The sequence below is a fragment of the Asterias amurensis genome, chromosome 7, assembly GCF_032118995.1.
Source record: "Asterias amurensis chromosome 7, ASM3211899v1".
Lineage (NCBI taxonomy): Eukaryota > Metazoa > Echinodermata > Asteroidea > Forcipulatida > Asteriidae > Asterias > Asterias amurensis.
In genome coordinates this window covers 4,797,906-4,824,006 of record NC_092654.1, presented here as the reverse complement: position 1 = coordinate 4,824,006, position 26,101 = coordinate 4,797,906, and the positions used below count along the sequence as shown (strand labels likewise).

The following is a 26,101-nucleotide window of genomic DNA, read 5'->3' as shown; positions in this document are numbered from 1 at the left end:
CGATTCTATGCTTACGGTAAGCAGAGCCATGAAATTTGGCACTGAAGGTTTGGATCAGTATGCTCTGATCATCTTCACAAGAAAGGGTTTGTTTAGGCTCCACAGTTACTGAGTACATTGTATCTAAAAGCTCAGGCAGGACCAGGGGTTCGATTTTACAAAGGGGTAGATTTTTAATGAACTTTACATGAGTCTTTGTGCTGTGTAAAATCGTATCCCTGGAGAAAGTTTTTGGGAGGCTTTTTGGATTGGGGGGGGGGGAGTACTATAGACGCATGCAATGATATCTCCCCATGCGGGATGGAACTTGGACAAAATTTCCATCAAGAAAGTATGAATTCCACGTTGGCAACAGCTATATCAAGTTTTTAACTTCTCTAAAACTGAACATTTTCTAGACACGGATTGGAATGCTGCCCCATGTATGGAACCTTATCTCACTGAGAGAAAATAGCTCAATCATAACATGGTCTGGTTCTTCTTCAGTTTACTTCATCAAATGAAACACCTTATGGGCCATTGCTTTAAAGGAACACAATGCCTTGGATCGGTCGAGTTGGTCTTTGAAAAGCGTTTGTAACCGTTTTTTATAAAATGCATATGGGTAGAAAGATGTTGTAAAAGTAGAATACAATGATCCACACAAACATGCCTCGAAATTGCGTGGTTTTCCTTTTACCTCGTTGACTAACACGTCGGCCATTTATGGGGGTCAAAATTTTGACTCCCATAAATGGCCGACCATGTTAGTTCGCACAGTAGAAGGAAAACCACGCAATTTCGAGGCAAACTTGTGTGGATCATTGTATTCTACTTTTAAAACATCTTTCCAACCATATGCATTTTATAAAAAACGGTTACAAACGCTTTTGTTTTGACCAACTCGTCCTATCCAAGGCAACGTGTTCCTTTAATCTCTAGATAAGAGTGTGTGTGTCTCAAATTGTGGTTTTTCGGGTTATGTAATTAGACATATGTAGGCCTTTTCACACTGTCCAAAATCTCAGGGTCGGAACCGGTTCCGAACCGGAGATATTGTTTACCCTGTTTCACCTGCTCGCACTGTACAAATCCGACTTCCTATCCGGGTAGCATCCTCTAGCCGGATTGAAATCAACCCTGGCAGGGACCAGGGATTGAAAATCTCAATTCGGATTGAAATTGCATTTTTCGTTAAATGGTTCACGCATTAGCCGGTTCACTTAAAGATCAGAGTGAATGTTGCTCATCTCTGATCTGTGTCGAAAAGCAGCGAGGCTGAACCGGAGAGGACCCGGGTAGGTTTCAATTCGGTTCGAAATGGAGGTAGTGTGAAAAGGCCTTATGGGGTGGAAGGTTGTTTGCATTCATTCATTACTTTTCCTCATTATTTGGGGATTTTGTTTTGTTTTAAAAGTGGGTGGTTAAAATGATGATGTGAACACAATATATTGAGATCTTACTAGAGTTTTCTTTCTGAGCACGTGACATGATGTGCACGTACACTGCCTTCTCCTGCAGCTTGGCGATGATGCTGTCCAACTTCTCTGTCGACTCCTCACAGAGGACGAAGAACTCATAGTTGCCAGGGTTACGCTTGGACGGGCGGGACTCTATCTGGGACAAGTTGATATTGTGTTCCTGCCAAATAACAATTAAATAAATTGAATTTCAAAATTTTGAAAGGGTACCAGCAAAAATACAATTCCTTACTCACCGTTTTATGTAGCTGTATCCTGCTTATTTGTGCTCAGCTCAACAGATTGAAAAACACACATAAAACAAAATTCTTCTGAAATCATGCAAACTAAATACATAAATTGTTCAATATTTTTTTACTTTTGTTTATTCTAGTTTCCTTGTCATTTAAATCATGGAAAAGACTTGACTTAATATTTAGTTCTAAAACCCAACATGCAGTTTCAATTTGGCGCATTTTACAATTGTGTGTTATTTTCTTTTTAATGTGCAGTGTATGAATGCAAAAAGGCCATTCCACTAATGGTTACTGATAAAAAAAAAAAGCTCTTTAGAAAGTGTTGGATTTTCAAAAGCAACCAAGAATAATCTTAATACGCAGTACTAGTTGTTTTGTGACATCACATTTTGCTTTTAAAAGCAATTAACAGATTAAGAGTGTTTACAGCTCTTCATATTGTGTGACATCACAGTTTGCTTTAAAGGCAGTGGACACTATTGGTAATTGTCAAAGACTAGCCTTCACAGTTGGTGTATCTCAACGTATGCATAAAATAACCAACCTGTGAAAATTTTAGCTCAATCGGTCATCGAAGTTGCGAGATAATAATGAATGAAAAACCACCCTTGTCACACAAAGTTGTGTGCGTTTAGATGGTTGATTTCGAGACCTCAAGTTCTAAATCTGAGGTCTCATAATTAAATTTGTGGAAAACTACTTCTTTCTCGAAAAATATGTCACTTCAGAGGGAGCCGTTTCTCACAATGTTTTATACCATCAACCTCTCCCCATTACTCGTCACCAAGAAAGGTTATGTATGCTAATAATTGTTTTGAGTAATTGTGTCCACTCTCTGCCTTTAAAAAGCAATCGGCAGGAGTGATTTGCAGCTCTTTAAGTTTTTATAAAATCAGCCCTTGGTTGACTCACAGCCTTGCTAGACATGCTACATGGACAACTTGTAGGCAACATGCACTGCAAAGGGAAAATTAATAAATTGCACAACACACATTTCTTAAAGCACATCCTTTCACCATGATTCAAACCAATATTATTTTGAAAAAGATGTGAACTTATTTACTACATTTATTTATTATTACATGGCATTTTGGTAGGTAACCTTAGTCTGGTAAGCAAAATTGCTTGCTGCTTATGTTGTAGTTTTATAAACAAGCTTCGTGAAATCATGGAGGAAGGAAGAGAAGGAGCTCGAACGACCCGCAAAACCGCAGAATAACAAAAGAATACCCCGACAATGCCCCTGTCTGACCAGTGGAAAAAGAACGGAGACCTCTCCAATTAGTGAGAGCGATTAAATCTCTTTATACAGAACGTGCGGTACCGCCGCTCTGCACCGTTGCCTTCGTGTAAAGTTGAATCATTGCAGACAAGAATTGTGAATAAACAAGTTTTCATTTACCATTTGTGGTGTTTACATGGAAATATCATAGCATATTTTTACATTTTTTGCAACTTTCCTGTCACTAGCGGTGGTTCAAAATTTGGGTATTAGCACACGAGGGTGGTTGGTATTCAATTGTGTTTTTCGATTTGGTGGGCGAAAGTGTCCACACATTTTATCAGGTCTCAAAAAAGTTGTTTTTTTCTTTAGTATGTCCATACAACATACGACACCATAGTTAAGCGAAGAACCAAGTGCACATGCGCAAACTCACATACTCCAGGTCGCCCATTGTTTGTATAAGGTATGTGGGCAATTACGAGGTGTCGTTAAACGGTTGCAGTACCACGGGTTCGGCTTTTGAAGTCCCTTTGTTCGAGCTCCTTCTCTTCCTTCCTCCATGGTGAAATTGAACCCTTTTTCTGTACCCTGCCTTCCGACAGGGAGCAAATTGATTGAACTGCTGCGACATGCACCACAACCCGTGATGTTTAGGTTCCATACATGGATGAGGCAGCATTCTAATCCTTGTCTAGAAAATGTTCAGTTCTAGAGAAGTTAAAATTTTGCAGTAAATTTGGTGTACAGGTATGACTATATTCCAAGGGATCACAGTGCATGCACTCTCGGGGTTAAGTTGTACATAATACATTGTACAGTAATGCATCCTTAATTAAATTTAAAGACTACCAGTACAATGATAACCTGCCAATGACACCTTGTATTTGCATACGTAGTGTGATGTCCTGCAATAAACCTACATGTACTGTGTGCAATCATGGATCGTTTTTATAGCTCTCCATATTATGTAGTTAAACATACAAATGTAGGTAGAATTAGCAAGTAAGCGCGCAATCAACACATTGCATATTAGTCCCAATGACTAATTTTATTTTACACATTGATTATTCTGTGAATGCCCCCTTAAAATAAAACTTGGTCTGGGGTGGGGGGGGGTGGGTAGATGTGTTTTACAACATTTGCGTAAAACACTAACAGCTAAGTAACATCTAACAAACAACATTTCCAACACAAACAAAATTCATTGACAACATAGCCTAAATTTTTGCTGATGGTTTGCCAAGAGTTCGACCTTTGTGGCTGCCAGCTCACACCAAGACAACACCAGCTGTCATTGTCAGTTCAAAACACTTTCAGGGGACTTTGGAGTCAGCTGGGGCCAGAAATATTTTATTCTCCCAGTTAAAAAAAAAAAAGTGCGAACGCTTAGTGCAGATCAAAGGTTGAATTTTACTTTAAAAAAACAGCAGTCAGATCAGAATCACTAGTTCAAAATAATTCTACAAAAACTACAAAAACAGTTATTTCCTTAAAGTTGAACAAGAACTTCGTGCTTTGCAATTCCCTATTACTTATTTTATGTGGTTTTGTGTTACATGGTTTCACACGGAAGCTCATGGGTGGGAAAAAAAACATGTTATTAGAAATTCTATAGAGGCCCTACACATTGGCTTGTGAAAATTCGTTCAGACTACTGAAACGACAGGTACACTTGTCTGGCTGACAAATTGAAAAACAACACTGTGAAAACAGCCAAATCAGCAGATGACCTTGATCAGCAGATGACCTTGATCATGACTGCAGTAGAGCATTCTTCACTGCTTATATTTCACTTAGTTACCTGTTCATGTTTATGTTCTCATTTACGTAGCCTTCGAGTAAGACTCTGCTAGGGTCGAAACGTCTGGCCATTAACCTTTCTTTTTGCATTCTCACTGGTGTCACATTTCTGCGCAAGCAATGCAAGAGGTCTGCAATGCTCATTTACAATGTAATGCATGACATGTATGATACATGTACAGTGTACCATGCGCAGAGCTATCCAGGGTTGTAGAATGAGAAGCATTAAAGGAACACGTTGCCTTGGATCGGACGACTTGGTCTATAAAAAGCGTTTTGAAACCATTTGGTATGAAATGTATTTTATGGTTAGAAAGATGCTTTAAAAGTAGAATATAATGATCCACACAAGTATCACTCAAAATTGCATGGTTTTCTTTTTACGTCGCGAACTATCACGGTCGGCCATTTATGGGAGTCAAAATTTTGACACCCAACAATGGCCGACCGTGTTATTGGACGAGGTAAAAAGAAAACCACGCCATTTCGAAGCATATTTGTGTAGATCATTGTATTCTACTTTTACATCATCTTTCCAAACATATGCATTTTATAAAAAAACGGTCACAAAACTCTTTTCAAAGACCAACTCGACCGATCAAGGCAACATGTTCCTTTAGTGACCATGTGTGCCCGACTGTCATACATTCAAACCGGGGACCTTAAGGGTCCACGGTTCGGGAAAGGTCTACAGTTGGAAAACGTTTACAAAACCAATGGGAGGTGCCGCAAAAAAGTTTGAGTAAAAACAAAAGAGGGACAAAAGTACAGGTCCACGGTTGCAGGTGTATTTTATACACACGGAGGTGTGTGGATGGAGCTACCATTTTATAGCTCAGGGGTCGAAATTGCCACTAGCCTGCTAGCCCGGGACTACCAGATTTACAGCCGGGCTACTGATTTTTCCAGTTTGATAGCCCAACAGGCTAGTGGAAAAATAATGCAAAAATCATCATCACAAGCAATAAAGAACTGAACTATGGTGTATTGTAAAGTTTGAGCCGTGACGCGAGACATAATGTGCCTTTCGGGCTACCAAAATCTCATCAGGGCTACTAAAAACTCTTGAATACTAGCCCTGCTGACTACCATGGAAATACACTTAGATTCGACCCCTGTAGCTCCATGGTGTGTGTGTCAGCATGGCTTGCGATAGTGAGGAGAGGGGTGCACAAGGCCTTACCACGCTGTCTGTATAAAGCAGCCCACCACGACCCAATTTCATAAAGCCTGTAAGCACAAAAATTTGCTTACATGTAGCATGAAATTTCTTCCTTGATAAAAACAGGATTACCAACCAAATTGCCATGTGACTTTTAGGATTGTAAACCACAGCTGAATATCAAGCAATATGCAACAAATGGAAATTTGGTTGGTAATTTTGTTTTCATCAAGGAAGAAATTACATGCTAAGCAAATTTTTGTGCTTACAGGCTGTATGAAATTGGGCCCAGGCCTTGGATCGGGTGTGTTGGTCTATGAAAAGAGTTTTAAACCGTTCGTTATCAAATGCATACGGTTAAAAAGATGTTTTAAAAGTAGAAGATAATGAACCACACAAATATGCCTCGAAATTGCATGGTTTTCCTTATACATCGTGAATATTAACACGGCACCATTTAGTGGAGTCAAGTTTTTTTAGTCCATAAAATGACCGGCTGTGTTAGTTCGCAATGTCAAAGGAAAACCACGCAATTTTGAGGCATGTTTGTGTGGATCATTAGTTTACACTTTTCCGTGTATACCCCGGAAGTGATACAAATACTATTTAGAGCGCCCTTGCACGGTCAAAAATACGACGCATTGACCGCAGCAAGCTCTCCTCAAAAACATACCTCAAACAGCTTGAGTGTGCGAGCAAGTGTCCCAACCTCCTCCTTCAGGCCAAACATGAGTGACGTCTTGCCACTCTCGCTGGTCGTTTCCACATAGCTCGTCTGGTCAGAATCCTAATCAATCAAAAACAAAAATTTCCTAACTTTATCATTTATTTTATTTTGATTATTTATTTATTATTTTTTTTTATTTAACGTTTTTTTATAATGTATTTTTATCTTATTTATTTATTTATTTTATTTTTAATATTATTTATTAGTTTGTATTATTTGTTTTTTTTCTTCTCATTTCTAGAATGAACACCACAGGAAGGGCCCAATACTTCACGGAGGCAACATAGGCGATTGCCTCCATGCCCCCTGGTCATTGTCTTGGTGCCCTTGAAATGCCCCAGTAGAAATTTACAATTTGGTGCCCTTGCACTTTCAAAAACGAAGCATACGTGCCTGCACAGGATTTGTATTGCATTTGAAAGAAGAAAGTTTCAAGTGTCCTATGTGGACATCTCTGAAGGGACTGGGTTTTTGACAACAGATGAAATTTCTACAAGGACAGGTAGATCAGGGGCATAAATAACAAGTAGAGGGCGCACTGGTGATGCTGCGTGCACAAAATGGGACTGCAAGGAGACACGTGCGCCATTTTGTAAGATGAACATTGTAAGCGCGTTGAATGTGAAACTATACGCCAGGTGTGTTGATTATAACATGCTATGCGATGCTGTTTTGTCAACTTACAAAATGGCCGCATGCGCGCATGCCGGGCCGTGTATATAGACCAGTGCGCCCTCTAGTTCTTATGTATAACCATGATATGGGGACACTTCTGTGGTGACATCGTTGGCAGAGGACACCACTCAACATAGAAAGGGAATTTTAGCTCACTCAGAAAGATTCCCCCAGAGAAATCTTATCTAGGCCCTATCTGAAATAGCCTTTTCCAAATGTAGGCCCAAGACAAACTAAATATGAATTTATGAAAATTCTCTTCTCTCCTTTTGTTTTTGTAAAGAAGCAATCAACATTATAGTCAGGTTTGCGGTAACACCATAATGTATCTCTAACGGTTTGAGTTGGGGTGGTTCTGAAAAGAACCGTAGGTTTCAAATCGACGTTTATTCAATCCATCAGAGATAGGCTACTGATCGAACAAAAAACGTTTCTTTTCAGATCAGCACCCCATAAAATTAGAGATTATCATTACATGTGTTACCGCAAACCTTACTATCATATTTCAACCATGCAAAGTTTCCATCCTAATTAAATACATATTGATACCCACAGATTCTCTTTTAAAGCCATTGGACCCTTTCGGTACAGAAAAAAAAAAAAAAGTTCACAGATTTACAAATAATTTACAGGGTTTACAGAAGGTAATGGTGAAAGACTTCTCTTGAAATATTAGTCCATGAAATGCTTTATTTTTTGAGAAAACGGTAAAACAATATAAATTCTCATTAATGAGAATTACGGATTTGTTATAAACACATGTCATGACACGGCGAAACGCGCGAAAACAGGAGTGGGTTTTCCCGTTATTTTCTCCCGACTCCGATGTCCGATTGAGCCTAAATTTCCACAGGATTGTTATTTTATATATAAGTTGTGATACACGAAGTGTGGGACTTGGACAATACTGTTTACCGAAAGTGTATAATGGCTTTAAATGTGCTGGTATTTATTTATTATTTTTATTCCCCATAAAAACATCCATAGGTCTAGTACACAAACATGCACGTAAGTAGACTAGTAGTATATAGTTTAAACAATGAATGGTTCACTCTTTGTTTGTGTCCATAATGCCACTGTTCTTAATTACATACAAACTTGTGTACTTGTTGTAGGGCCTACAATGAAAATCTGTGTAATCTTGAAGCTCAATCTGTCAGTGCACAAAAGTATTTTATACAATTTATCCAAAAATTGAGCTCAAATTTGCACAGGTTTGTTATTTTATGCAGATACACCAAGTGAGAAGACTAGTCTTTGACAATTACCAATAGTGTCATCTGTCTTTAAAACAAATTGTGCTTGAGTGTGTAGAAGGCAGCATGTACAGTACTGTACACAAACACCCTTGCTGTGCACTATTACAGCCTGACATTGCATTATGATAATTAGCATTGAGACTAACCAATCACAATCCTCTATAAAGGCCACACTCGACACACACCCATTTTATGTAAATATTATCGTTGTTACATGTATGTATTGCCAGTCTTATCTGGTCCTTGTTCTATATGCTTGCTCTATAGCAGAACAGAAGGCAGTATACAATGTAGTACAGCAGCCATTCAATTAAAAACCTGTATTGTGTAGAGTGTAGTAATAGTATGGCATGGATGGGCAATCATGTAAAAGACATAATGATGTTCAGAATCAGCATAGAGCAAGGACCTCTATGGAATCAGATGTTTTAATAAACAAGGGGAGCTACTCTCCTACTCTAGAACATGTCTGTGAGGTTTGTTCCGCTAGTTAGTGGAGACGATAGCTATTAACGAACCTCATAGTTCTTGGAGTATAGGCTAACCCTACCACCAATGTTTTCCCTCACCTCCCCCTCCCCCCCCCCCCAAAAAAAGAAGAAAATTACTAATATTAAAAACAAATATTAATTAAATAAATGAACAATATCGTAGGGCGTCCTGTATTCAAGGTGTACCTTAAAATCAAGGCGAATATCTTACCTCTCCTCTGCCCACGATGTAAATATTAACACTGTAACAGTCCCTAACCTACCTTAAGAAATACAATACAATGTTTTTTGTGGAAAAGTTTCCGTATGGCGCCACCACTTTTTCATTCGAAATAAAATAATATAGTATCTAATTTACCTGATTGATATATCCCTTTTTGTAAAAATGAGTGAAAAAGTGGTGGCGCCATACGGAATGTTATCCTTTTTTGTTTGGCATGCCACCGACTTGCCAAGCAAAGAGTCTCCTCTCCTTTGACCAAAACTTAGAAAATGTAAGGCTCCACTGGTTAGTTGCACTTGTAAATGCACAACAGTTTTTGTACTTTAGGCATTTCCAAAAGGTACCAAAATGTGTCATAATGTTGGGGCCTTAGTACTAGTAGTATACAAAAACATTGCCCCCGAAAAAAAAATCATCAAAAACCTTTTGGTTTGGTCCTCAAAAACTGGACAAGTGAGGATCTGGATACCATTGCCAGATTACAGTATAATACGGCACAATAGACAAAGGACAACAGATGTGGGAATAGGGTCCTTTCTCTGTGATGAAACCGATGAACCGACCAGGAAGACAGATTATTTAATGTGGCAGGTTTTAAATTACAACAATAAGTTTGAGAGTGGTCATTGATTGACGACAACAAACGGATTTGTGTGCTTACTTTCTCGGTTCCACTGCCGTTGCTGGACTCCATACGCCGTTTCTTTGCCACCGAAGCATCCATGTTTCGCCCTTCAAATGTTCTCTTACGGAAGACAGAAGAAGACTTAAAGACTACCAATCAACCCTATGTAATAAGCCTGTTTTCAGCTGCAAAAATCAAGTTGCAAATCGACTCACAGATCTGAGATGTATTTTTGGGTTCTGGAAGGTGGACATCGACGACAGGCAACTGCGTAAGAAAAGTCGAGATGGTCCCTCTCTTTCCGAGGGATTAAAGAGGGCGCACTTCACATGCGTCTCTGCTGCAACATCAATGAATTAAACCAGCCTGGCTCAACCGCCGGTCGGGTCGGGCAGCAAGCGCGGCCCACAGTTTTTCGGTGGTTGAATCAAAATCTTGGAGATTAGATACGACGTTGAAAGTTCAACTACCGATCACTAATGGTCAAAGTGTTTTTTGTAAGTAACTGCGATATAAAAATAGTTGACGCAATTTTGGTCTTGAAAAGCTAGCAACCGGCGTAAGAGTTTTATATAAATAGTGCTATGCGACAGAAATCTACCATAAACTTTGGAGGTATGAAAAGACAATGACGACTAGACTACCAATGTGTAAGACCACTGGGGGAGCCCATTTGCAATTAAATTATTTTGATACAGGATACTAAAGTACTGTTTTTTCATTGAGATAAACACGAAAAACGTGTTAACCTTGATTGCAAAGACGTCGGTTCCTGAAATTAAATATTATAAGTCATGTAAATAATATGGAGAAGTATTCACATAACTGACTGCTGGATACTGTTGTTTGATGTACCTATGTAGTTTTTTCATTTAGACTTGACTCATTAGTTCAATTCAGTTCATAGAACGTTTATTCCATACTCTTTTTTGGAAATGATTCAATATTATGAGAATAGAACGGTAACAAAATCAAAAGCACACGTATGTGCGGCACCATAATGTAGCCCGAGCCCTAAAATGTAGCCCGGACCTAAATGTAGCCCCAAACATGGTGCCGCACACACGTATACAAAATTAATATTTAATGCACACAATTAACAAAAAATATTTAGGAATGAACTATGTACAAGATGTCGGAGCGAGAGAACGATGCTGTTATGTTAAGTAAAGTTAGGACAACTCTCCACCTTTCAACTGTAAGATATCAGGGACCTCTCCTAAGTAATAAAATTCGATCTTCATGACAAATAACTGCAATTAGAGTTTGTAAAAGTACTACAAAAAAACAACTTCTTCTTAATATAGTTAACGATAACTGTAGGAGCTGTATGAACTTTTACTTAAATTGCCATATGACTCAATATTAATATTTAATTGTAAAGTTATGGTTATTTTTCTCTTAAACTGTTTTTCTTGACTTATCAGTGTATGATTATTAAAGTCACCTGGAAGTGGTATTTTTTCAAAATAAAGCTTTTGTCACTAATATATGTGTTTTGATGAGTGGAATGTGAATAAACAGTTAACTAAGGTTTTTAAAAATCAGTTCTTATGTTATTTACAAATTTAAGAGTAGACCCCGACCCGAGAGGGCGCTGTTCGTGACGTCAATCGAGGCAGACTTTGCCTGTAATGCGTAGAGTAAACACAATTGCAAAGTACATGTACGGACCAAATCGTGAGTTTGTACGTTTCAAAAAAAAATTGTTTTTTTTCCGGCAATGCCGACCAGGTGTATTGCTGCTGAATGCAGAAAAACACTTTTTGAAGTGTACCAACTCACGACTTGGACGTACATGTACTTTGCACGTGTGTTTACTATACGCATTGCAGGCAAAGTCTGCCTCAATTGACGTCACAAAAGGGGTAGGCGGAGTCAGCCCCCAAACAACTTTATATATTTTTTAAACATATAAATCGTGACAAACAATTACTAAAAAAACTGTTTTATTGTTCGTAAGCATATACTCTTATGTTTGAAAGGAAAAACAAATCTATTTCCAGGTGAATTTAAATTAAATTATTCAATCAATAAACAACACATCTGTCTGCGACCTCACCATACTGTAATTAAGTTCTATAATTAGTATTCCCTTACAGTGTGCATGTGTACAAATGGTATGGAAATAAACCTGAAGCTGATGCTCAGGTAGAAAACAGCTTTATATTAAAATTAAATGATTTCTGTAGGCGTACTTGAAAGTTGTTCAGGCTGGCCCATGGGCCCCCATTATGCGCCACCCCACTTCACACATTAGCCCACATGTCATATGAATCCCATGTATTGCCCATTTCTAGGCCACGGAATAATAAATAAAATTGTACTGAGATTTTTATGCCACAGATGGGCCCCTCACTTAGGTTATTATGGGCCAACCTTTATGGGCCCATATGAATCTAAGTTGCAGGAATCGGTGGAGGCCAATGGGGCCATTTATGTTGACCCATGTGATCATTATGGACATCTGGGCTTTACCCAGTATGGGCCCCATTATCCCAGTGGGCACACAACGACTTTAAGACATCTTATAGACGTAAATTACGTTAATTTGACGTCAATTTACGTCTATAAGACGTCTTAAAGTCGTCGTGTGCCCACTGGGTATATGAATCCCCGTTAGACCTACAGTGTCCGCATGGGCACAAATGGGTGGCCCCATATGGGGCCCATATTGGTCGATGATTATGTGACCCATGTAGGCATGCGTGGGAGCATTGCAACAAACATGGATCGTATATATTAAGAGGAAGCAGAATGTGTCTGAAACAGATGCATCACCTAGAAGCCTGAGCTTGTGGCGAGATGCCTGAGCTTGTGGCGAAATGCCTTAGTAAAACATACATATATAAACATGAACAAGAATGTACGGACAGAAAACTAAAACAAAGACAGAAATGATGAAGACAAAAATGAAGAGAAAAATATTAATAACTACAAACAATAATAAAACCAATAATAATAATGATAAGTACATTCATGTAGTAATAATAATAGTGCATTTGCTGACCACCAAGAGAAAAGTAAAATGAGAATGGGGAAACAAAACTATGTCAAAATATTGGGAGAGGAGAGCTCAGTTTTTGAGATTGTTATCCTAATAAGACCGTTAAACTCGTACATTAACAAAGCTGAACTTCTATGTTTTAAAGCCATTGCACACTTTCGGTACAGAAACAAAATTAAAATTTCACAGATTTACAAATAACTTACAGGGTTTACAGAAGGTAAAGTTCAAAGACTTCTCTTGAAATCTTATTCCATGAAATGCTCTACTTTGTGAGAAAACATTAAAACAATATCAATTCTCGAAATCGAGAATTACGGATTTATTTTAAACTCATGTCATGACACGGCGAAACGTGCGGAAACAAGGGTGGGTTTTCCCGTTGTTTTCTCCCGATTCCGATGACCGATTGAGCCTAAATTTTCACAGGTTTGTTATTTTATATATAAGTTGTGATACACGAAGTGTGGGCCTTGGACAATACTGTTTACCGAAAGTGTCCAATGGCTTTAACAAAACGAGCTCAACAAAATGCATCTACGGAAGTCCGCTTCGTACTACTCTAGTAAGGCCATCGAGGCCAGGCGATATACACGCAACTTATTGGGTATTGTCATTTTCCAGATCTTCACAAATCAACTGGAAGCTCTCGCCTTTAGAAATACTATACATGTAGTTCAAGTCGCACCCAGCTTTGTACAAGACGAATAAAACAAAATCATTGAACCTGACATAGAGTTGGGCTCATCCACAAATATCTATCCAGGAGTATGATGAAGCTTGCCATTGCTTATTTATTGCTTTTGGATTCTATCCTTCGTTCTATTGCAAATTTCAAAATGTCTACTAGCAGAAAATTGGAATTATTGTTTCGAATCAACCAAAATTTCAAAGTTGTACTAGCAAAACAATGACACAGACTAATTCAGACCAAAACCAAAATTAGTTTCAAAATTTCTGAAACACATTTTGTTGACGCTTAAACCGGCAACTAATGCTCTCCGAAATGTACTACCTTGATCAGAACTGCGTAGACGAAGGTGATACCTAGGAGACTATCCCCAACCTATACAAGCCACATGTTGACCCTTTTAAACCTTTCGATTTTAACGTCATGTCCCTTAATAAAATTGTTATGCACAACCACGACATCTTTGTTTTTCGTCTGCTGTTTTTTGTCATTGAAGAAAAGTGCACCGTTTGGAAAATTATCTGAACTTAAGATCTTCAGTTTCAACCCTGGTACTTTTTTGTTGTTGAGAAATTCACTCATGACTTCCTGGTCGGGAGTAAGCTTAGGGTCTGACTTCATGAAATCGATCCAAACTTTTAAGAATTTGATTGTGGTTTTAGTTGATTTGTAATAGACGAAACCGGCGCAGAAATACCTAGAAGAATCTCTTGCCAAGGCCATATCAAAATCACCGTCGAAAAATGGAAAAGGATCTTTCAACCAGAACATATCTACATCAGTGAATAAGACATTGTAACCTTTCTCCAAAAATGATAAGATGTAGGACGGGCGTTTGTTCACAAATTTCCTGTAGTCTTCGGAGTCGAACTGTAGTCTCCCTGAGGATGTCTTGCCGGAGTTTGTCTTTAAGATGTGAAGTCCTGCTCCAATTCTCTTCTCATAGTGTTGAGATGTTAAATCATCTTCTGCAATTATGGTGATGTTAGGACATGTCTTCGTTAGCCTAACGCTTTCCAAAAAATTATCAGCAAAGTCGATAAAAGCTGCGTTTGTCGTTGTCAAGACAACTGTTTTCTTCCTTTTTTGCACATCACCCAAAGTGCAAGGCGGGATTAGTATACTCTCCTTTGATATGGAAGCATTTTGAGCAGCGGGGTCTAGAATGTGTGTCACCGGTAAGATTTTACCCTTAAGATCAATGGATAGATTCACATGAACCTCTCTAGTAACGTTCTGATTGATATTCGCATCAATTTTGACATCTTTCTTGAATCCATGCAGATGCTTTGGCTTATCTTGAACCGAAGAAAACTCACAGAAATTGGAAACTGAAAGAGGGGAAGATAATAGGAAAAGATGGTCAAATAATTGGTAACATCTTTAGGAATGAATAATAATATGAGAATTTGTACGTTTTCGCAAGTTTACGGATACACATGACAGATACTGATATGTCGACACTTTGTGTGTTCACGTGAAGCTATCCGCGAATATTATTGCACACACGTTAGCTAGTACGGATATTATAAGGATAGTAAAGAGCTCATACACGTCGTAGAAAACGGATACTGTTTTGCAGCGTTTTAGAGTGTCTTTCAGTCCCTCTCAAAAACACAAGAGTGCGCAATCGGGCTATATATAATGTAGTTGTCGGTTATTGAATAATTCTTTGCAGACTTTGTACTCGACAAACTCAGCACGTTTTATTCATCATTCATTAATACCTCAGTTTCGCTATTCCTATTGGTGGAGAGCGCGTCACGTGTGGGTGTTTAAACGGACAATTATCAGCTGGAGCTGTTTACAACCGTTTGTTTTCGGATACGCTTAGGTTCATACTGCTATACCAAACGCGCAATAATGCATATCCGAACACTGTCTCAGTCATAAAACTGCAACACATGTACCGAGCTCAACGACGATAGGAAAACGGATAAGTTTTACAGAGTTTCATACTTTATTACGCCTTTAACCAAAAAGACATTTATGAATGGGAATAAAAGAGTAGTAAAAAAACTACTATGACTCGTTCTTTAAACTGTCGTTTAAAACCTTGCAGGGTCGTGCCCATGCGGTAAATGCCCTCCATTCGGCTCGGGCCTTTATCACACGGCCACAACCATGCCGGCTTTAAACGGCAGTTTAAGAACTGGTCGCTACCTTTTATTCTCATATTTAAATTTATCTCAGTGAATTTTACCCAAACAAAATGATGTTCACATTTCACATGCTATTTAAATTTTGTAATATTGTGTCCATAATTATTTGTACTTACATTTGCATACGCCAATGAAATTCACTACACTAATGATCATTGTGACCGTACAATACGTCCACCACCTCGATCTGAACATTCTGCAAAGAGAAACAGTTTATTTGATTTTTACGTTGATGTTCCAGAACCCCGGATCTGATCCGGCAATTTTAATCCCACGGGACGAGGGTTTTTACACTATAGATCCCCAAAAAGTGGATCAGACCCGGTGTGGCACAAGACGATGGATAGTGTATTTCGCTCAGTCGTAAATCACTTAAGCGCGCCCTCTTAAGGTATGATTTACTGGAGAGCTTGAAATCGAGACTAACTGGCGAGCAACTAGTAGACTTGGCCTAAAGACGATAGTGCTCGATATTGGATAGTGTACTTTACGCTCAGTTGTAAATCGCTAAAGCGCGCCCTCTAACGGTATGATTTACTGGCGAGTTGAAATCTAGACTATACTGGATATAGACCGTGGGATGATGCTCTAAATTCTGCTTTTCAGTGGTCTACTACATCACACAACTACTTACATTTGGTCTCTAAGTAGACAATTCAACTTAACACCCCAAAAATGTCATCAAGCCCAAAACTGTACGGATTTAAGTTCAATAGTTTCTTGGTAATAAGCAATGGAGAGCACTGTTGACAGTATAAAACATTGGGAGACACGGCTCCCTCTGAAGGAATGCAGTTTTGGAGAAAGAAGTAATTTTCCACTATATTTGAATTTGATTTATAGATACATCAGAATTAGATTTCGAGGTTCCGAAATCAAGCATCTGAAAGCAGACAACTTCGTGTGACAGAGTGTTTTTTCTTCCATTATCATCTCGCAACCTCGACGACCAATAATTAAGTTCAAATTTTCACAGGTTTGTTTTTGTGCAATGTAGAGATACACCAAGTAAGATGACTGGTCTTTGACAATTACCAATTGAAATGTGTCCATTGCTTTTTAAAGACACATCACAAGACGCACGCACAACGATTATTTTAAAAATAATCGTTGTGCGGGCTTCTTGTGATTGTGCCCCCCCCCCCTATAGCCACATTGGCAACGTTTTTGAAAGTATTTCTTGATGATAAGTCCAGCGTGAACAATTATAGGCACTGGGCACATTTGATATATGTCAAAGACCAGTGTTCTCCTTATGTGTATCCCAACATAAAAAGTATGCATAAAAAAACTGTGAAAATTTGGGCTCAATTGGTCATCAAAATTTTAAGAGAATAACGAAAAAAAAAAAACATTTTTGGCATTAGTTGTTGCTTCTTCCTGTTATACATAGAATACAATTCAAAATCTTGCTTCTCACATTCAAGGCCCTCCATGGGTTAGCACCTTGCTACATTACACATCTTCTACAGCAACGTAACATCAGACCAGGCCTTAGATCATCATCATCATCACACATACTATATGTTCCCAAAACTCGTCTGGCAAGTTACGGAGACCGCGCCTTTTCCAGCTGCGCACCGCGTCTCTGGAATTCCTTGCCAGACGAACTGAGGGCCACACCTGATCTTTCTACTTTCAAACACAACCTCAAGTCTCATCTGTTTAATTTGACAGCTGACTAGCTTCCGGCGCCTTTGAATGGATCTATTCCAGATACTGCGCGCCTTATAAATTTTATGTTATTATTATTATTTATTATAGGTTTTTGGGTTTTTTTTTTAGTGAGAAATTACCCCTTTCTCAAAAACTATGTTACTGTCAGAGGGAGCCGTTTCTCACAACACTTTATATTATCAGCAGCTCTCCATTGCTAATTGAACTATTTTGAGTAATTACCAATAGTGTCCAGTGCCTGAAATTAGAGTGCTTGGAGTGAGGAGGGGATATCATGGTGCATGCTGGTCCAGATGAAAAGTTGAATTAAGAGCTGGATCTGATAACAGGCACCCAAGACTATAATAGGCTCGAGGACTAGACTACATCACACTGTAAAACCTAACATATTGCTCTGTGGTCGTGTATTCATATCCCAATACACCTTTCTGGATTCAATGGTATCACTCAATCATAGCGCCTAAGTTTTTGCTTTGTACACGAAAAATGTTTAATCACCAAGAAAGTTTTACCTTCTCTTCATTGTTCTCTTTCAGCCTGGTTTGTCAGTCTCCGCAATCGAAACACGAATTACACCAGCTTTTTCGATTCTGAACTGTGTGGACAAAACATCAATAAAAAGGGCAATAATATCAGAAAAGTAATGTTTTCTCACTTTGCCTCCATGTTTCAAAATGTAGTAAAACGTAGTCACTGTTCACAAAAAATTGCAATTTTATTCCAAAAAGACATCTCCTTCGCAAAGGATCAGTGGATTTCTTTTGGAGCGAGGGATCTCTCACTTCGCAGTGGGACATTTTATTTATCAATACAATATTGTTTAACTGTCCTTTTTTTTCTTCTTCTTCTTTTAAACAGATGAAAAACTACCAAGATACGAAGTTGTGTAAAACTGCGTTGTTCTCGCATTAGAACGACATCATCAATGATCATACTTCCCCAGTACAACAAGTTTTTCTATGCAACAACAAAAACTTATGCTACTCTCACACTAGGGAAAATATGCTAGCGAATGGGCTTACGAATGGAGTTATTTGACAATCGCTCAAACTTCGCAACATTCGCCGTGTTTCGTAAGCGTTGGTAACAATTTCGGAACGTTCACTAGTCATTCTCCACCTCTTTTCGAAGATCACTCAATCAAAATGTGGCGAATATTCCTGCGATTATGAATAAATTCTTGCGAATAAATTTGTTTACATTCGCGGTGAATTCGCCAAACAATTGCGATTGGGTGGTGAATATTTTCATCTTGGTCACCCCTCGGTCGTCCCTTGACCTCTCCTTTACAATATGACGAACGCTTACCAACGCTTGACAAGGCATTAAGGCATTGACAATCACTGGCTAGCATTGTTAAAGTCACCTGGAATTGGTATTTTTTCAAAATAAAGCTTTTGTCACTAATATATGTGTTTTGATGAGTGGAATGTGAATAAACAGTTAACTAAGGTTTTAAAAAATCAGTTCTTATGTTATCTACAAATTTAAGAGTAGACCCCGACCCGAGAGGGCGCTGTTCGTGACTTCAATCGAGGCAGACTTTGCCTGTAATGCGTAGAGTGAACACAATTGCAATGTACATGTACGGACCAAATCGTGAGTTTGTACGTTTCAAAAAAAAAAAAATGCAGAAAAACACTTTTTGAAATGTACCAACTCACGACTTGGACGTACATGTACTTTGCATGTGTGTTTACTATACGCATTGCAGGCAAAGTCTGCCTCGATTGACGTCACAAAAGGGGTAGGCGGAGTCAGCCCCCCCAAACAACTTTATATATTTTTAAAACATATAAATCGTGACAAACAATTACTAAAAAAATTGTTTTATTGTTCGTAAGCATATAATGTTATGTTTGAAAGAAAACAAAATTATATTTCCAGGTGACTTTAAGCATTCGTACAAATTCGTAACATATTGGTACGGACAGGTCGAGGGTGACCGAGGGCGAACGTGAAAATATTCACCATCAATTCACAAATTTTGGGCGAATTCACCACGAATTTCAAATAGTCATATTCGCAAGAATATTCGCCCAAGAGTGAGAGTAGCATTACGGTACAACAACCAAGTGCATTAAATTAAGAGTAAAATTACCGTTTGTACCTTCTTAACTGAATACTCTTGTCTTGTCGGCATTGAATTTTTTTTATTTACATCTATTTTGGACTCTATATTGCTATATTACATGTACATGAATAATAGAGTCCCCTTTTTGGTAATTGTCAAAGATTCTCACGTGGTGTATCTCACCATAAATTTGCACAAAATAACAAACCTGTAAAAATTTGAATTCAATTGGATCGTCAAAGTTGCTATAGATGGCCATGGAAGAAAAAACACCCTCGTCACACCATGGTGACACGAAGTGTGCTTTTAGAATTCAGATGCTTGATTTCGGGAACTCAAAATCTAATTCTGACGTCTTCTAGTTTCTAATTTCTCGAAATCAACGTCATATATCTTTAATACCCAAGTCACTTCGTACCCAAGTCACTTCGTACCCAAGTCACATCATACACTGTACGTGAATAATTTGGGTATGGTTGTTGAGACGAAACAATTTGGTTACAGACTAGTAATTTATCATCCTCGTACACGCAACGGACGTATGGGTACTGCACGCCGTGTGATAGTCACGGCAAACCGATGCACTATCACACGGCCGTCGTCTAGTAAAATTAAGACATATCATGTGACGCGCTATAAACCAATGAAAAGGCAGAATATCAGTTATAATATAAAACATTGTGAGAAACAGCTCGGATAACTTTCCGTATGGCGCCACCACCTTTTCACTCATTTTTACAAAAAGGATATATCAATCAGATAAATTAGATAGATACTATATTATTTTATTTCGAATGAAAAAGTGGTGGCGCCATACGGAAACTTTTCCGTTTAGAATTAGAGGTTTCGAAATCAAGCATCTGAAAGCACACAGCTTCGTGTAACCATGGAGGAATAAATTGGTGTAACAAGTGTTTTTCTTTTCTTTCATCGTTTTGGCAACTCCGACGACCAATCGAGCTCAAATTTTCACAGGTGTGTTATTTTATGCATATATGTTGAGATACAGCAAGTGGTCTTTGACAATTACCAATAGTGTCCAGTGTCTTTAAGCCTCTATCTTACCTCCTTGTTGTGTTCCGATCAGTTGTTGTAGTACTGCTACTCAGATCTTAAAGTCATTCGAGTCCATACATTTCCTTGTTGTATTATGACAAGACAAGACGCGGATCTGCAGTGTATATATGATACTACCAGATAGGCAGTTTGAAAGGCTTGACTGGTTTTGTACTAAAGACCCCATGCCCCATTATCTGGCACACTCTGTCAGGGACGTCGGGAACGCAATGTGCGTGATCGTGTGAATGTTGGTCACGAAATCGCAAACAACCTTTGAGACAGACAACTGGCGCCCACAACAAGGGACGTTGGTCTTTGGCTCTCGTGTGAAAAGGGCTGATCCTCTACGTAGCCTGAACCTCTGACGTCACACTTCGAGGTATAAAGGCAGGGGCCCAGTCTACGTAGAGGAGAGCCCAGGAAGTATTTGCATTTACTTCTTGACGACATTCCTTCCAAATCAAAGTGACAGAAATTGAACAATGGCAGACGAGGATCATTGTCGAATTCTAAGGGAATTTGTGGTGGACACTTGTGTGTGAGACCGCAACGCCAAGCTTTTCATAGCCTCTACGCAAGAGACCGGCGGCATCCAAAACCGGCGTGTAGATTCACCTTTGACCTCAGTCATTTCACTTTGGGTGCGTTCGTTTAGCTTCCCTGGGTCGACCCCGGTGTGTGGCGGTTTTTTTTCTCAGGACGAACGTGGGTAATTTTTTGCACACGTTCGTCCTGGAAAAAGAAAACGCTACACACCGGGATCGACCCGGGGAAGCTAATCGAACGCACCCATAGAGATACGCAGTCAAGTTCTATTAGTGATCATTCGTTTTACACGTTCAAAGCACCGTCGCACGTCCAGATCTTGCCAATGCCCAATCACAAGCTCGATACTGAAGGCTCCACCCTACTCGGACCGTTGTCTTTGTTAAACGCTATACATATTCATGTTATTCAATAGAGCAGGAGAGCTGGAGGCATGTGTGTAAGCCCCAGGAAAATTCTCTTATTGTCTGCTCCTTGTAAAGCATGCAGGTAGCGGACATTCACTCACAAGGTGATGTTAGCATTCATTGCTAAGCAAGCAGGGTGTGTAAAAAACATGCAACAATAGCCTATACAGTATAATACCACTACTTGTGAGCTCAATCCAACATGTGCAAGTCCCTTTGGTTGGGCAGTTGGATCCTAACAATGTAGGTGTGCTCAACTTGTAAAGAGAAGGTCTGCTGTTCACATTCAAATAAGATTACGTTCGTCTGTGATGATATTCAGGTCGACTGTTCACATTCAAATAAGATTACGTTCATCTGTAATGATATTCAGGACTGCTGTTCACATTCAAATAAGATTACGTTCATCTGTAATGTATTCAGGACTGCTGTTCACATTCAAATAAGATAACGTTCATCTGTAATGATATTCAGGACTGCTGTTCACATTCAAATAAGATTACGTTCGTCTGTAATGATATTCAGGACTGCTGTTCACATTCAAATAAGATTACGTTCATCTGTAATGATATTCAGGACTGCTGTTCACATTCAAATAAGATTACGTTCATCTGTAATGATATTCAGGACTGCTGTTCACATTCAAATAAGATAACGTTCATCTGTAATGATGTTCAGGACTGCTGTTCACATTCAAATAAGATTAGTTGGTCACTTACAAAATTATATTCCTTTTTTCTTCTCTTTTTAGACCCTACTTTGAGTGATCACTACTGGATTTTGGAGATTCAATCCAACATCTGAGTGATATGAATATGGTGTTTTTGTGTTTGCACATAATAACAGTAAGTAAGGACGCTGGTGTATCAGCTTTAACAGTTAAAAATAAATCCTTATGTTATTCGGCCACAGTGACACCCAACATACTTCACCCAGCCCCTTCTTAACATACATTTTTTTGCAAAATAGTTTAGGAGGGTACTTAAAAATAATTACAAAATGTTCCCCTTTTCGCTGTTTCCTTTGGTTAAATTTGGCTGGGCACTAGTTGACAACAGCAATTCTTAGTAAATCTTTCCTTAATAATGAATGCTAACACTACACTGTCTTGTGGGTGATTGTCCGCTACCTGCATGCTTTACAAGGAGCAGACAATAAGAGAATTTTCCTGGGGCTTACACATGCCTCCATCAGCTCTCCTGCCTCTATTGAATAACGTATACATGAATATGTATAGCGTTTAACAAAGACAACGGTCCGAGTAGGGTGACGCCTTCAGTATCCAGCTTGTGATTGGGCATTGGCAAGATCTGGACGTGCGACGGTGCTTTGAACGTGCAAAACGAATGATCACTAATGCGGACTTGACAGAAACACTCGCCCTCTCGTGGTGACGGCATGCACCTCATGCATGACACCCCCAAGTGACCCACCCCACAAGCAGGGCACTGGGGGCTGACCCGGGTGAGCCCGTCAAACCTAGTAGTGTTCATATAGGTTTTGGAGGTACGTCGGCCGGTCGACCACGTCAGAGCCAATGAACAGCTCTTCCTGGGTAGCTACACCCACAGGTTTCCTTTATTCTGATTTATTACAGCAGGGTGAATATTCATGTATCGGCCGATAAAGGGTGTATGTAACTTTTGTAGGACAAAAAAACACAATGTCCACAGATTTACACTAAACTTACACAGTTTGAAGATAATGATAGCAGAAAGCTTCCCTGAAAATATTACGTGCTGAGGTGCTGTAGTTTTTAGGGAAATGAGTAAAACAATGTCATGAAAATTATTTAAAGCATTTACAAACGTATTTTCATGACATTGTTTTACTCATTTCTCAAAAACTACACCACCTCAGTGAGTAATATTTGAAGGGAAGCTTTCCACTATCATTATCTTCAAATTCTGTAAGTTTAATGTAAATCTATGGACATTTTGAAAAAGTACCCAAATCCTTTAAACCACTAGTTGAAAACCCATTTTAAACACACTTTGATTCCAATTAATAAATACCTTTTCGGTAAAAAAAAAACACTTTTCAGTCAAAAAGTAAAATAAATGCAAAAAATAAATTAATTGTTCAATGATTTCTTTCAACGCAACACCCCCTCCAGCTATGAAATGGTAAGGCCCTTGGGTAAAACAACTCCTTATAAGGGAATGCTGTGCGCGTCACGCATATTGCGTGATGTGGCACAACTGTTTCAGCCGTTGCTCTCGTCCAATAGGAATGAAAGAAAATGTCTTTTATAGGCACAGGTGCAAGCTCGCGTGTCACGCCCATGTTTCAACACTTTTTTACTGGTTCAAACAACCCCTCGTGATGCCCTCTCGACCAATCAGAATGGATAAACTGTCTTAGGTATTTATGAACATAAAGTACAAGTTGGTGTGTGTTGTGATAAACACTATGCGATGCTGTTTTGTCAGCTTACAAAATGGCCGCTACTTGTCAGCTTACAAAATGGCCGCTACTAAGGTACTATTGCAAAAACCTTCTACAGACACTGGACACTATTGGTGGTTGTCAAAGACCAGACTTCTCACTTGGTGTATCTCAACATATGCATAAAATAACAAACCAGTGAAAATTTGAGCTAAATTGGTAATCGAAGTTGCGAGATAACCATGAAAGAAAAAAACACCCTTGTCACAAGAAGTTGTGCTTTCAGATGCTTGATTTCGTGACCCCAAAATTTAGTTCCGAGGTCTCAAAATCAAATTCGTTGAAAACTACTTCTTTCTCGAAAACTAAGTTACTTCAAAGGGAGCCGTTTCTCACAATGTATTACACTATCAACCGCTCTCCATTGCTCATTACCAAGTAAGGTTTTATGCTAATAATTATTTTGAGTAATTACCAATAGTGTCCTGAATCTGATCCTAACAAATCATCATTTATTGAGAAGACCTAAGATTTGTGGAGACCCAAGCTTTCCCTTACAATATGGTTGCCAACAAAACATCCTAACTCCTGTGTCGTGTACATGCCATTACTTTATTGAATCAACCATAGACCATTTCAACGACGTTTCCTCAAAGATTAAGCAAATCATGGGGGATGCCCAAGGTAGAAATTTAAACCCTTTATTTTGCACACTGTTTTACGTACATGGCTAGAAAACTGACTGTGCACAAAAAGAAAAAAATAACAAAAAAGTGATTAACACCAAAGCTGGGTTGTGATTGAAAGATAAAACAAAAACATAGGCAAAGATGTTACATTAGACCAACAAACAAATCAGCATAATAACTACGGCTAGTTTAACTTTAAATAAAAGACTCAGTTGTTCCAAATTCTAAATTTGACAAGTAAAAAAAATAAAATTAATATTCAACAGTTGCGACTGTCAATTTCTCTTGAAATCTTCCCAGTTTCCTGATTTTTACTAGTTTCAAGTGTGACTTCTGCAAAAAAAGCAACATTCAAATTTACATATATTGGGTTTCTTTCTAACCCATGTGGATGATGCAGGATGTATAATTGAGAGTGTGGGCGTGGGGGGGGGGGGTCGGGACAAGGAAAAACAAAAATGTGAAATATTTTTTTTTACAAAAACACCACACTCTGTGACAGAATGTTTACCACCAAAACCAACTTGATTGTTTTCCTCTCAAGACCACCGAAGGTAAACAAATAAATAAACGAAGTGGCGTTCAAATTTGGTGGCTGTGGCTTGTTTCAATGATAGTCAAGCCACAGCCTCAATATTGGAAACAGACTTTCGTTTGCAAGGAAAGCAGTCAGGCCCAGTCAAAGATGTATCTTCATCCGAAACCAGTTAAAGGGTCTGGGTACTTTTTGTAACACAGAACACAATGTCCACAGAATTATATTAAAGTAAAACAAGTTTGAAGATAATGATGGCAGAAAGCTTCCCTTAAAATATTACTTGCTGAGGTGCTGTAGTTTTTGAGAAATGAGTAAAACAATATCACAAAAATTATTTTAATTATTTAAATTATTTTAGTCTCAGTTTTAGCATGTAAAAACATATTAACCAACTTTGATATTTTTACCAAACATGTAACTGGTTAATACATGTACGTTAATACGTTATTTTTCGTGACATTGTTTTTCTCATTTCTCCAAAACTAAGGGAAGCTGTCTACTACCATTATCTTCAAACTGAGTAATTTAAATGTAAATCTGTGGACATTATGTTTTGTGTTAAAAAAGGTACCAAGATCTTTTAAAGGCCGTCAACGTTATCAACATTTTTCAGAGTCAAAGATAACAAAAGGTGAGAAGGGGTGGGGTGGGAGGGGGAGGGGGAGACACATCGTGGGTGAATTTGAAAGCGTTTAAAAGCACTTCTACTACTGTATAATCAACATTGGGAAACAAAAAGTTTTGGAATCTAGCAAGCAATGATGTTTATTATGGGGGGGGGTATAAAATTAATTTGATACACATATCACATTATGTGCATATGTTAATATTGATAATTTGCTGGAAGGTCTACTTAAAGAGGAAGTATTCTCCGTACTATTTTCATAATTTTGAAAATTGTGGACGACCCCTTACATGGCTGCTGTGTGACAAACACGGTTAATACTTTGGATGTGTTTGTGTTTAGTAGACACTCAAAC

At 38.6% G+C, this 26,101-nt stretch overlaps 2 protein-coding genes across 3 annotated transcripts in view; both read right to left on the bottom strand.

Annotated features, from left to right (window-relative positions):
* LOC139939470 (protein henna-like) overlaps positions 1-10,151 on the bottom strand; it is a 29,971-nt gene extending 19,820 nt beyond the window's left edge. For both annotated transcript variants that reach the window (XM_071935413.1, XM_071935415.1), the window contains exons 1-3: positions 9,920-10,151; positions 6,557-6,670; positions 1,443-1,620 (exon numbers count right to left, since the gene is read on the bottom strand). In XM_071935413.1, coding sequence (XP_071791514.1) covers positions 1,443-1,620; positions 6,557-6,670; positions 9,920-9,982 — 355 coding nt within the window. In that variant the 5' untranslated portion in view covers positions 9,983-10,151. The remainder of the gene's footprint in view (positions 1-1,442; positions 1,621-6,556; positions 6,671-9,919) is intronic.
* Positions 10,152-10,848: 697 nt separating this feature from the next.
* LOC139940078 (uncharacterized) lies at positions 10,849-20,918 on the bottom strand. The gene is made up of 4 exons (XM_071936314.1): positions 20,560-20,918; positions 17,933-18,015; positions 15,860-15,939; positions 10,849-14,912 (listed from the first exon to the last, which is right to left on the bottom strand). The coding sequence occupies exons 2-4, from the start codon at positions 17,941-17,943 to the stop codon at positions 13,957-13,959; spliced, it is 1,047 nt and encodes a 348-aa protein (XP_071792415.1). The 5' UTR covers positions 17,944-18,015; positions 20,560-20,918; the 3' UTR covers positions 10,849-13,956.
* Between the last annotated feature and the right edge of the window lie 5,183 nt (positions 20,919-26,101).

Coding starts and splice junctions, on each gene's coding strand:
- LOC139940078 (XM_071936314.1), bottom strand. Junction 14,913..15,859: donor TTTCATTGGCGTATGCAAAT/GTAAGTACAAAT, acceptor CCCCTCTTTCAG/TTTCCAATTTCTGTGAGTTT.